The sequence below is a fragment of the Chiroxiphia lanceolata genome, chromosome 22, assembly GCF_009829145.1.
Source record: "Chiroxiphia lanceolata isolate bChiLan1 chromosome 22, bChiLan1.pri, whole genome shotgun sequence".
NCBI lineage: Eukaryota > Metazoa > Chordata > Aves > Passeriformes > Pipridae > Chiroxiphia > Chiroxiphia lanceolata.
Window position 1 is genome coordinate 2,779,799 of NC_045658.1, and position 13,396 is coordinate 2,793,194.

Here is a 13,396-nt window from a genome sequence, read left to right on the forward strand (position 1 = left end):
TTTCACAAGGTTTCTAACAAAAAATCCTAAATCAAGTAGGCATCAAATTTGGAAACCCACAACTTGAGACAAAATTAAATCAGAACGATGCCATATCCAAGACTCTTGTACATCAACTCACTTCCTTTCTGTTTTTTTAATGCACACAAAAAAAGCTTTATTGCAAATTAGGCTGGAATCACTTTCCTTCCTGCTGTCATACATTATTTTCAATAAATTAGCATCCCCCTCCTTTGGAAGTTAACTGATCCCTCTTGACTCAGAGCACTTTATTCTATTTCTTCCCTGTCTTTAGGTTTCTTATTATAACAATGATTAACTGATTTTTATTTTTTTTTACTAAGTCCTCTGCATAAATACTAACATTTAATTTAAAATACATTCTAGTGAAACACACTCCAAATACATTTCACATAATCCTTCACATCTTCACACTGAAAAAAATCAATGCTGTGAACCAGCCCTGTGTGCCAAGCATCACTCAAATGCTGCATGGCTTAAGAAATCCATATGAAAAGGAAAAATGTCCTTGGAAAGGATATTTCTGTTGTACTCAGCTCTTCCAGGATTAGCTCCTTTTGTCCTGGGATTTCCACACTTTGGGAGCATTTAGGCAAAGGGCTGAAACTTCTGTATTTAAGGTCCAGTTTTGCAACTGGTTCTGTGGGATTTAGAGTTTGCCAGCAAAGCCCAGGGATGGGATCAGGAGCTCCAGGTGAACACTTGAACACATCCAAGGAAAAGCATTCCTTTTGGAATGTGCTATTACAACTTCCTCAGTTATTTCAGTACTGGGCTCAGTATAAAAGTCTGTACTTGAGCTGAGGCCTCAACACCAGAGAAAAACCCAGTGCCCTTATTCATTGCCCACTGGGACCATACCCACATGGCAATTTATAAATTAAATATTGGGGGTAGCAGAGCTTTCTCACCCCAGCTGTTAAATAAATTAGTCAAAAATCTGAAAAACAGAACAAAACCTTTTGACTCTGTTTCACTGGAGCTGTAAAAAATACACTTTTCTCGTATTTCATATGCAAGCTCTGAATTATTTTGCTTAGAACTAATAGCTTACGTAGAATTTTCAAACCAAAAAAACAAGCCTGGTATTTTTACAAGTGTTACAAATATTTGATTCAGCTTTTATACTGAATAAAAGTTGTTTCCAAACCTCCCAGTGGTGTTTCCTAGAAGATGACAAAACATATTAATGTAGTTAAACATCCAGGTATAACCCAGTTTAGGCAGATCCCTCACAACCTGCACTTCTCTGTTCCTTCAGCTACAAGGCTCCAGAGGAACCACCTGCCCACAAACCACTATTAGGTGAGAAATTAAGCTGCACTAAACCCAAAGCTTCAACAAGCATTTTTAAAACTATTAGTTTCAAAATTTTATACCTGCAGTTCTGCATTTTGCTGCACTTTTTCCTTCCTCCACGTTCCTTATTCCCTTAACAATGAACTAAACTATGTGGAAAGCAAGATTAATTGCACTGGGAAATCAATAAAATTAAGGCTCTAGATGGACTTGTGTGCAGCCACTGGGGTTTTTTCTACCTAAATGAAACATGACAACAACAGAAGCGTCTGCAACAGTAATTTGGGGGTTAATTTTTGGTACACAAGTTCAATAAACCCCAGAAAATATGAAACAAATTGTACAACTGCTGCACAAATATTAATTCCCAGCACGATCAGTGAGTACCAACAAGGTATTTACTCTTATCACTGCGAGCAGGAACAAGCTTTCACTCCACACTCCAATGATTTCCTTGGAACACAGGTCCCAGGCAAGATTTCCCAGGGAAGCCCCGGTGGAAGTGATGCTGCTCTGATGTGTCACCGGGGCAATTCGTGATTCAGTTTAAAGACACGGTGATGGCCACATTCAGTCTGGTTTGAAGTCAATAATGCTCCACAACTGCATCGGGACTTTGAAAAGGCTCACTCAGCAGCTCCATCGAGTAACAACTACTCTCATTGAACCTTTCCTCCAAACTCAACAGCAACACAAAGCTGCTCTTATAAAAACATGGATATTGTTCATAACATCCACCCCAGTGAACTTTGACAACTCACTGAAATCCCCCCCAAAAAAAGAATGGTAAAGGTTCTATGCCAAAAGTGAAGCACAGGCACCAGCAACCCTGAGTTTTAAACATTCATTCCCAGAAAACATCACCAAGTCAAGCTGAGCTCAAACCACCACTACTACTGTGTCTCCTGAGTGCAAAAATACTACACACTTAATGCAGATATTAGAGCATCTGGGAAGCACATGAGAAAGGAGATCTGCTGCATCATCCAATCTTAGACTCTCAGAAAAGTGTACTTAGAAAAGCTCAGCTCCAGGAAACAAATTATGTTTATTCAGATAAGAATATACAAGGCTTTTGTATTTAAGGAAACACTGTGGTCACTCTAAAACAAAATGCCTGAAACAAAAAGTATTTTGACCTGATTTCTGAATCTACACTTAAGGGTTTCAAATATTCCCCTCAGAAAAAATATAACTTTCTGGGAACAAAATACAACTTTCTGGGAACAAAGTTTGCAAATGAAAGCAAGTCATTTTACACAAAGCATTGCAGATCACCTCTTTCAAACTAAAGCAGTACTTCTAGGTTTTATAGTCTATCTTCTGATTTTATAAGCCATATTTATCATTTCTCCATGCGTTTGGGGTTTTTTTTAAATCCCAGAATCAAAAAGCATTTCGGAAGAGGCTGTTGCTTCCAATTCAGAGGAAGGAAAAACCAGGCATGAGAGTATCAACCCTATTTTGGAAGCTGAAAATGGGACATGCATTACGTCACTGCTCCAGCAAAAACATGTTCATTAGAGAACCAGGAACAACTTGCCTGTTTTCCTAATGACCAGGGTTCAGGCTGGGATTCTGCACAGCTCCTGGCTTTGCTTTAGTTTCTAGTTGCAGCCCATGATCATTTTCTAAACATCAGGACATTTCCATTTATTCAGGGCAACACTTAAATACTCTAATCCACGAATTTTCCCCCTCTTAGGTGAAACAAACGTTGTCAATTAAAAAAAATTAAGTTCACATTAAGATTAAAATATGTATTTGATAGTGCAGCTTGTTTCTCCCTACAGGCACTTCGCTGCAAAGACATTTTCAGTTACTCAAGGCTGCCTGAATAAGAACAGAGAAAAAAAATGGGCAGTGATTTTCTGAGCACTGAGATCTATTACCTATTGTCCAGTAAGAAAAAAGCCTTTACTTGCTGCCACATAACCAAATACACTGTTATAACCTAGAGAGGTTTATGAAGGTAACCAAGAAAACAAGCCAAGAAATCACCAACACAACACAAACCCAGAGTTTATTAATTAAACAGCAACTAGTCAAGAGAAGTCAACAGAAAATAACAGGTCTCTAACAACTGCAAATATACAGAAACACCATTCCAATCTTCAGATACAAGTGCACTTTAATTCTACTTGCAAATAAAGTAAAACCCAACGAAAATCTTCTCAGACAAGTACATTGCTGATGGATCACTATATGAAAAAAACCATTTCAGTCATTTCTTTTCACCACACACGGCTCAGCCTCCCAGTTTTGTCTACAGGCATGTTTTACACAGAGGCAGAGAAGAAATATTTTTCAGTTAAATATACAACTGGAGAAAAAAACACATTGATAAAAGAAATTATTTCATTGAGGGGGAGTCATTAATTATCAGGCTCATCTCTGTCCTTTCCGTGCTAACAAGTTCAACAGCAAATACACTGCAGTGCTTTAAATTCAAGGTTTGCCAAGGCAGGAATACATTACTGGTCATCTCTAAATCTGTCTGAACTTCTGTTTTTAACTGACAGACACCCAGTAAGAAGCATTATTCAGATCTCCTTTTTATACACTATTATTACTTGTTTACCCCCAAGGATCGAGGATTTTATGTATAACAGTGAAATGGGGACATCACTGCACTGCAGGATGGACTTCCAGAGCCATTTCAGCTTTTACAGAAAAAGACTTTCTGCTTTATTTCCCTTCCACTCTCGAGCAAATATGCAATAGGAAAAAAAAAAAAGGATGGGTTATACAAGTGTAGAAAAGTACCTCAACATCCTTCCCCACCTGTTCCATAAGAAAGGCTGAAACCACACTAAACAGGCACCAACTCGGGAAATCTCAAACATCACACTTATCATGGTATTCCTACCTAAGATATTTTATCCAAAGGGATGATTTGCCTTTCATTTAACATAACAAGGGGTTCACTGTAAGTGAAATTCATTTTTACCACCTGTGCCATGGACAGTTGAGGCACTTCAGCCCCAGCAAACCCTGGCAGCTCCACGCTTGAAAACCAACAGGTGCTTCTGCACAGCTCTCACTGCTGTGTCTGCAAGTCCAAGAGTTCTTTTGTTTCCTAAAAGTCACTCCCCCATGGATCAGTGATGCAGGTCTCTGTCTGAAAAGTGCCAGTGCTATCACTGAGTCACCATCGTGCTTTTCCACAGCTGGAACAGCTGGAGATCCCTCTGTCTACACCAAGGAAAGTAGCCCTGAATTCTTAACACGCCTGTGGTTTTTACTGAAACCTGGCAAGTGCCAGAAGAGAACAATATAATAATTAAATACCACGCTGCTGTACATCTCCAGTTCCCTTAATCCACTCAGTATGTTTGAGTAAGCCAAAAAAAGACTTTGCATCCAAATAACATGTCCCCAGTCCAGAGCACAGACTGGACACAGCAAACTGGGGCAGCATCACAAGCACAGGCAGCCCCTGCTGCTCCAAGAGCTGTCCACTGCTGCTCAGATGTAAAATAAGAAAAATACTTCTCTTGCCACTGAATGATTTAGCAGGTGCAGCCACACCACCTTCCCTTCCTCCTTCAACAGCTGAAAACAATTTAAAGTTTCCTCTACTACTTCAAAATGGAAAATTTGCAGCTTCGTATGAATTTGAAACCACTGGAAACTTCACTGGAGCCTCCAGGTGCCTGCCTTGAGATGGTTATCAGCGATCTCCACACGCTGCTCTGGCTCCAGATGAAAAATGTACCTAAGATACATCTCTAGAGCTGCCCCACATGTCTCACACGAACATCTTTGCCCTCACCTCAAACGTTTTTCCCCGTGGTAGCACTGCACCATCGTGAATTATGATACATGAGTATCTCCAATTTAGGAGAATTAACGGAAGGGTATTTCCAGCGAGAAAACCAATTCTGGAGTTAATTTCCCCAAGCTCTGCTCGCTCGGTTTGGCAGAACTCGACCCTGCGGGAGCCTCGGGGCCCGTGAAGCGCCGGAACTTTTGGAGACGGTGCGTTAGGAAGTGTTTGGCAGAGCACAGCTCCCTCGGCATCGGGCTGGAGCGACACCTCCGAGCCAGCGCTTGCAGCGCAAACACGCTGAAAAAGCCGCCAAGGGGACGGAGCATCTTCACCCGAGCGGCCTCTCCCGCCATCCCCCGCCCTCCTCTCCCTCCCCAGGGCGCTCCCTCCGGGCACAGGTCCCGCACCGCTCCCCGCACCTGCCGCGCTGCCTCGCCCCGGCCGCCACCTCCCTGCGGACCCCCGGGGCGGGCGGTTCTGCCGGGGCCGCTCCGGGCCGCGCCCCCGGCTCTGCCCCCGCCCGTCCCCCCGGCCCGGCGCGGCCCGGCCCCTCTCAGCCCCGGCGGGTCCCGCCGCCGCCTCCCGCTCACCTGCGGCCCCGCCGGGAGCGGCGCGGAGCGGCCTCAGCGCCGGCACCGTCCGGGCGCCATTTTGTCTCCAGCCTCGGAAGTGACGTTGGGGGGAGGCCGCGGGCAGGTCCCGCCGCGGGACCCCCCCGACACCCCTTCATCCTCTGCATCCCCTTCATCCCCTGCATCCCCTGCATCCTCTGCATCCCCTTCATCCTCTGCATCCCCTTCGTCCTCTGCATCCCCTTCGTCCTCTTCATCATCTTCATCCTCTTCACCGTCAGCATCGCCTACATCTCCGACACCCCCTTCAGTCTCTTCATCCTCAGCATCGCCTTCATCTCCAACACGCCCTTCATCCTCTTCGTCCCCCTCATCCTCTTCATCTTCTTCATCCTCAGCATTCCTTTCATCCTCTTCGTCTTCTTCATCCTCATCATCCCCTTCACCCTCAGCATCCCCTTCATCCCCAACACCCCCTTCATCCCCAACAGCCCCTTCCTCCTCTTCATCCTCAGCATTGCCTTCATCCCCCACACCCCCTTCATCTTCTTCAGTCTTTTCACCCTCAGCATCCCCTTCATCCCCAACACTCCCTTCATCGCTTTCATCCCCAGCATCCCCATCATCTCCAACACCCCCTTCAGCCCCTTCAACACCTTCATTCCCAACACTGCCCTCATTACCTTCACCCCCTTCCATTCCCTTTACCCCCCATGCCCCCTCCATCCCTTCCATCCCCAACACCCCCTTCAGCCCCAACATCCTCTTCATCGCCTTCACCCCCTTCCATCCCCTTAACTCCCACCACACCCTGCATCCCCTTCACCTCCTTCATCCATTACACCCCCTTGACCTCCCTCATCCTCTTCATCCCATCCACCTCCTTTATCCCTTTCACCCCCTTCATCCTCTTCACCCCCAGCATCCCCCTGGTCCCTGCCGAGTTCACCCCTCCTGCCCCAGCCATCACCATCCCCCAGACAACGAGGAGAGCAGGTTCACTTTCCCTATTGCTTTTATTTCTTTTTTTTTTGTCTGTTTTTTGACTTCTCATACTAAAGCAGCTCAGCAGCTCGGTGGTTTTCTTGCATGTGACTGAAAACGAAAAAAAAAACCAACAAGGTGGGTGAGGGGAAATTATTTGAGTCTCTGAAATTATGTGGGGACTGACCCTCACACCCCCTGAGGGGCCTGGGCTGGGACCATTTTATGCTCCACATACATTGTCCTGTCCCACCTAAACCAAATTTTCCTCACTAATTTCTAAGCAAGTACCTGAGAGGTAAAAAAAATATCCATAATCACCTCCTGGCAGATGTCTGTATTTGTATTGCAGTCTCTCTCCCCTTAATTTCTACCTCACCTGAATACTCTATTCCTAATGCAATCAGAGATGTAATCCTCATAGGGTAGAACTATATTTGACCTAGAATTATTAAGAATTTGCCATTTTCCCAGAGGAAAACATGCTGACTTAAACCTATAGAAAATGGAAGACATTAATACAGTGAATTTGAACACCTCTGTAGTGATGCTTAACTTTGGTAAGCAACAGCAGACTGAGAAATAACTCTGATGAACACACTGATGTTCCCACCAGAATACTCAGGTTGCACTTACATTATAAAATGTTGTTTTAGATACACCATAATCAGTTCTGAAACCTAAATTTTAGTAGTAAGAAAATCTCAAATATGTTTAAACTAATTTAACTTATTAGTTTAAATGAATTCTAATTTACTTGTATTAACATTAAGGTTTATAATTAAGCTAAAGTAATTACACCTCTAAGTTTTGATGTTGTATTTTAAAAAAAAATCAAGTCTCCCATTTTAGATGTCAGAGCCTGTGTAACAGGGAAGTTGAAAACATAGCACAACCTACATATGCTATTAGCTACAGTATGAACCTTTCTGCCTTCAAGATTATATATAAAGTTTCCCAGAAGTATCACAAATAACAGAAATTATAACTTTTCTCTGCTTGTGTGTACAAGTCATCTTTTTTCCCCTGCATTTACATTGAGAATATCTACCATCTGGTGGTGTTCCAGGGGACTTGCACTTTCAATTTATACTTTCTGGTGGTCAGAGAAGCCTACAAATCTTTGGGTGATTGAAGTTCTGAACCGTTAATTTGTTGTATTCTGAAAATACCAGTATTGCTGCTATTGTGCTCTCTAAAATGATAAATTAGCTCTTCAGGTTACCTGGGTGTGTCTAAGCACACAGGGCCATGATATCAGCACACAGAAGAAACAAATACTAGCAAAAGCTCTTTTGTAAATCTTGAATGTGTGACTGAATATATATATATATATATATTCAGGGTGACTTAAAAGAGAGAGTTAGAGAAAAGGAAATTCTTGTGCGTGGAAATCTTAGTGAGCCATGGTAGGAAAAAATATTTCCAGAAAAGATTTTTCTTATCAGAGAGTCTAAAGCAGCATTGAAACTAGCTGGACTCCAGTGATACCAGTAGGGCCAGTTCTTGTTAACTGGGACAAGGTCTCTTTTATCACAACTTTCTGTGCTGTTCTAGTTGTCCCTACAAACACAGGAGACAATGTTATGGCTCTCACTAATAATGTCCCTGGGAAAAACTGATACAGTTGAACTGCTTGGGTTACTGGTTATTAATAGCTCTGAGTTTAAGTAATATTATCATCTTTTTCTATAAGTGTATTTTTGGTAGATGAATTGACTGAACTGCTAAGATATTTCAGGAGGTTGTGCTTGAAATGTCTTGGGGAATGAGACTCTTAAAACTCAGTTGTTAAGTATTCCTGCTCCTTCCCTGCTGGTTTAGGTGAACCTTTTCAACCTCCAGGTCCTCTACAGTCCTTATTTTTATTTCTGCTTTCTACAGCCTGGCTCACTTTTGCACCAGTAGCAGGTTTCATTATAAAAATCTAATTTTTCACAGAATAAAACAACGTCCAGCCTTTTACACTACTCAAATGTCTCATGGTTTGCTTGTCACTCTAGTCTGTGTTGGTTGCTCACCTGTTATATTGTACAAATATACAACCACAGGTTGCTGAACCACAGGTGCTGCTTTTCTGCTCTGGAGAGGTCCCTTTTCAGGCCACTTTATGGAACTGGTCACAGGTAATACCTGGTTAGTCTTAGATATTTCCAAGTGGCTTTCCCACAATTCCCATATGCCAGCCTTTAGCAGAAGGATCCCCAGGATATCTGATGGGGCAGGGGAGTGGTTTTATATCAGTGAAGTCAGTTCACTGCCTCTTGCTCACAGCCTGTGGAACCTGACTCTTCATTTTCTCCATTTCACAGAGCATTTTACTCCTGGCCAAGGCTGAACACTGCCCTCTCCAGAACGTGGCAGCTGCTGAGGTCTGCAGTCCAGCAGGTAAGTTATGTAGGACCTCACAGGATCATGGAATGGTTTGGGTTGGAAGGGACCTTGGAGCCCATCTGATTCCACCCTTGCCATGGGCAGGGACACCTCCCACTAGCCCAGGTTGCTCCAAGCCCCATCCAGCCCAGCCTTGAACACTTCCAGGGATGAGGCAGTTCTACTAAAATGGACTTAGCAGCCATTTCCAGAGTAATACTCACACTAATTAGCTAAGATTCATCTGTGCCAATTACACCAATGGTGGTAAAGGGATAAAGATAAGGTCCATTTAAATTTGGATTTATCAATTACATTGGTCAGGCTCCATTTCAAACTACAGCAGGTGTTTGGGGACTGCCTCTGTAAACTGATTCAAACACCACGGGACTCACCCCAGGACATGGATGGCCATGAGTTTCTTAGTGGAATTAATCAAGAAATATACCTAAACATCCTTAAATACACTTAAATTTACTTAATATTTATACTGAGAGAAGATGTTGGCAGTACTCCACGGAAGGAAAAGCAGGTAAGAATAGTGTTCAACCCTTGTTTTGATTATCTACCACTTGTGTCATGACAAGCTGGCTCAGAGGATGGAACAGCACTGAGAATGGAGACAGCATCCATTGTCTGCATTCCTGCTCCCAACTCCCAGCTGCTGGATCAATCAAAACCACTGAGGTGCTCTATGGATGGTGTAGGCATACTATGAGTATGCCACCAACATGTAACTTTAGTTTTGTTGGAAGCATTTTGAAAATAAAACCAGGCTCGATGGCTATGAGATAATATACAATAATCTGAAGCTCCTCTGTTATGAACATGTTCCTTTTTGCTGTAAAAATGCCATCAGTAAATCCCACCACTAGCTGGGGCTCGGGTACAGCTTACTGAGAGAGCAGTCATTGTGCATCTGCATCAGCCTGCAGTGAGGAGTCTTGAATTTTAATAGTCTGCTTGTACATTCTTTATACATTCCTTCTTGCCAGGTGTTTGAAATCTCAAGTCATTCTTGTGGCCCTTGCTCAGTTTTCTCCATGAAATGCAGACATGCTTTACCTCCTCAGTTCCTTCTGTTGCTACTTTCCACTCAATCAAGCATGTTTATTGTGTTAGTAAGCTAATTATTAATCATGGCAAAATGAGGTAGAAGAACTCATCAGGAAAACTGTTTTCAAGGAGTAACCTCATAATCATGAGTTAAACATTTCTTAGCTTTGGCACTTCCAGGTTCAAATGAACAGATGGCAGGGTTTGCCTCCCTGTGAGAGGTGATTAATAGTAATCTGTGCTTTCATAATCTCATTAATATTTTGTCTCTTACAAAGAGACAGATCTTAGTGCCAGGAGTAGTTGGCCCAGGGTAATTCCAGGTCTGGATCACAGAGGAAACTTTATGCAGCAACTTATACCAAGTAAATGCTTTCACTACTTTTTAACAGGCAGCCTTTGCTGCATTATTTTTTTATATACAACTTGCCTTTAAGGGCTGGCTTTTAGGTCAGAATCTCTTGTACCACTGCTTTCTAAAGCTCTGTGTGAGTTGTGAAAAGTGGACTTTTCTCACTTCTCTTTCTCTAAACAGTTTGTAGGGGTCTAGGCAGGGAAACACTGACAGTTCTGGCTGTCCCTTATTTCTCAGCAAAATGCCTCAGTGCCTGGTACAGGAGAGGACATTCCTTCAAGGAGGAAGCTGCTATTTCCTCCACTATGCTCAGTTATTGCTGCTTATTCAACTCCTCTGGGGTTTCTTCCTCCAGCAGATAGGAAATGAGGAAGAGCTGACATTGCTCTCTCTTTTCCCATGAGCACACCTGCTGAACCTGCTAATTCCTTCCCCGTTTCCTGCATCGGATGAATCAAATGTCATGAGGCAGAATATCCACAGGACTCAAAGGAATGTGTTATTTGAGGATTAACATGGTTCATAAAAGCAGGAAATGGAGTTGCTTCCCAGCTCAAATGAGACATACAGTACTAATTTCCTAAGACAAACACCACTACATTTAAAATTGCCTTGTTAGAAAATGTTTAGTCACTCTGGAGGGAAGGAGGAAGTGTTTAAACAAGTCAATGACTTATTAAATAACTCAGTTGCTGGTCATTTTTGCTGGTCAGTATTGCTGTGAAGTTATTACCACATGCCCATCAGGAAAAATTAGTTAAAGGTCTTATGGAGTAGAGACAAATCCATATTCTTAAAGCATCAGTAGCTTCATGTTCTGCACTGGAGGAAGAAGTAAGAGGGGTTCTCCAAAGAATAGAACTGATTCTTTCTACTGTTTTTCACCTTTAAAAACAGTGAGAGCTTCTATTTTTCCCTGGATGTTGGTGGGATCGTTGCTGTGTTGCATCAGTATCACTCTTATGTGTCACTTTTACTGCCTTTTCTACTGGAAGATAAGGTTGTAACACTTGTAAGAATTTCTTCCCCCAGTTTATCTGAACACTGATGTTGGTTAACACCTGAAGTAGCCCCCCAGGTTGGCAAATCCATTGTTCAATTTTAGCTCAGTCTGGAAATGTGAATGAAACGAAATTTTAGTGAAGACAATGTGTTGCAGTTCTCTGTTTCTCCTTCTTCCATTTCCTTTTTATTTTTTTTTTTTTCCTGGATGGCACTGTTTGGTTTTGAACTCACCAGAATCAACCATTCCTGCCAACTGCTTTCTGGAACCAGAGCACAGCTCTGGATATGCCTGGAATGTGCAGCTCTCCTTGCCTGCTGAGACATTTGCCAGTTTAACGTTTACCAGAGTCTGAAAATCTGACTTCTCCAGCCTGGAGCTGAACAAACTCCATGATTGAATGGGGATCTTTGTGTTGGAGTTCAACTGTTTGTTGCAGAGCAGGGGGACCTGTGGGTTTGGTCTGGAGCCTAAATCCACAAGGCCTGGACAAAGACACATGGCCAGTGAGATGCTCAGTTTATTTATACATAAATGCCTCCACGCTACAGCTGTAAAAAAATGGACAAAGCACTAATTCAGCCGCCTGCTTTTGGCACCTGGTGTCAAGTTGCAGCTGCCCTTCTGCATCCATCACAAGCTGTCAAACAAAACAAAATGCTGGGAATTTCAGTGGGATTAATCTTTGAGCTTAAAAAAAGCTGTCTGCAAAAGGATGGGTAGGGATATTCTGATACCTCATCTGGTGAAGTAGGGGAGTATAAATAGGTATAACAACCTCTTCAGAGGTGGTGTAGGCCAGTTATGATTTAAGTTTTAAATTGCAGTGGTTCAGTAACATCTACACTGCAAAACTTAGGCTGGTGGAGCAGAAATTATTTTTAGCTGGAATGGTTCTTCATCAAAAGCAACCCAAGCATACTTGTGACCTGAGGGGCCTTGTGCACTCAATAAGTTGCTTTTTTGCTGTGTCCTTTGTTCCTATCTTATACTAAATGATATTAAGGATGATGTTACCATGAAAGATGCTGAACATCACTTCATTTGAACTAGTAAGAAGCTGTGACAGGACTAATGCTTTAATGTTTAAAGATTCCTGGGTTGGTGGCTTTTCCCTTACCTGTGTTATAACCCTTGGCAAGTCACTTAATCTGAGTATCAAGGCAGAACTTGCCATTCTCATGTGAATGATACTTCAGTACATTTGAGTTTGAAACCCTGACAGAGGTGTTAATGTGCAGGTTGTATTTATATCTAAATGAAATAAGATGTGGTTAAGATATTTGCAGTGGTATTCTGCAGTGCTCCTAAAATAGTGAGCTGCACGTTTTAATTGGTGTTTAACTCTAAATGAACACTTCTTAAATTTATAGGAGTAAGTTGATCTCCATAATCCTTCCAGTGCAAACTTAATTATCATTGGTTTTATTGAATTCATTCTTCTGACATTTTCTGTTCTTACAGCAAAAAACATGCCTTAAATGAACTCATGTAAGAATTGCTGTATGGATGTCCAGAACTATTATAAATATTGATGCCTCAGCTTGCTTTCATAGTTATGGCTGCTGTGTATCTTCCCCACAGACACAAATGCAAGGGGACAGCTCTGTTTATGATATTTTTTAGTGACATCTGGCACTCTCACAGGAAGCCTGGTGCCTGCTTGTCTGTTTGGGAGAGCCACATTCATGACTCAAAGCCAAGCTGCAAAAGGGAACGTTATTGTTAGCAACTATAAAGGAATGAATGTGATCAGGAGTGAGGACTTGAAGTTAAAAGCAAGTGTTGATTTATTGAGTGTTGTTCCCTGTGAATAAAAGTCAAACTTGGCCAGCTGGTCAAAGCATGGAGCTGCTGTTTCCTCGTGTGTTCTCATGCATAGGAAGTCTCCTGACCCTGGGCCTTGATTCTGCAGCTGGTCATTCATTTGAGCTCACAGAAGATTTTGCCCTGGGACAATG

The 13,396-nt window shown here is 42.6% G+C and overlaps 2 protein-coding genes across 3 annotated transcripts in view; one reads left to right on the forward strand and one right to left on the reverse strand.

Moving 5' to 3' along the window:
* Positions 1-5,761, reverse strand: part of PRDM2 (PR/SET domain 2) — a 64,526-nt gene extending 58,765 nt beyond the window's left edge. For both annotated transcript variants that reach the window (XM_032708931.1, XM_032708932.1), the window contains exon 1: positions 5,683-5,761. The gene's annotated coding sequence lies outside the window, so the exon portion shown is untranslated. The remainder of the gene's footprint in view (positions 1-5,682) is intronic.
* The window catches only part of LOC116797613 (leucine-rich repeat extensin-like protein 5), a 36,594-nt gene continuing 28,109 nt past the window's right edge, over positions 4,912-13,396 (forward strand). The window contains exons 1-3 of the mRNA XM_032709314.1: positions 4,912-5,034; positions 5,225-6,660; positions 8,961-9,036. Of these exons, the coding sequence (XP_032565205.1) occupies positions 4,912-5,034; positions 5,225-6,660; positions 8,961-9,036 (1,635 nt within the window). The remainder of the gene's footprint in view (positions 5,035-5,224; positions 6,661-8,960; positions 9,037-13,396) is intronic.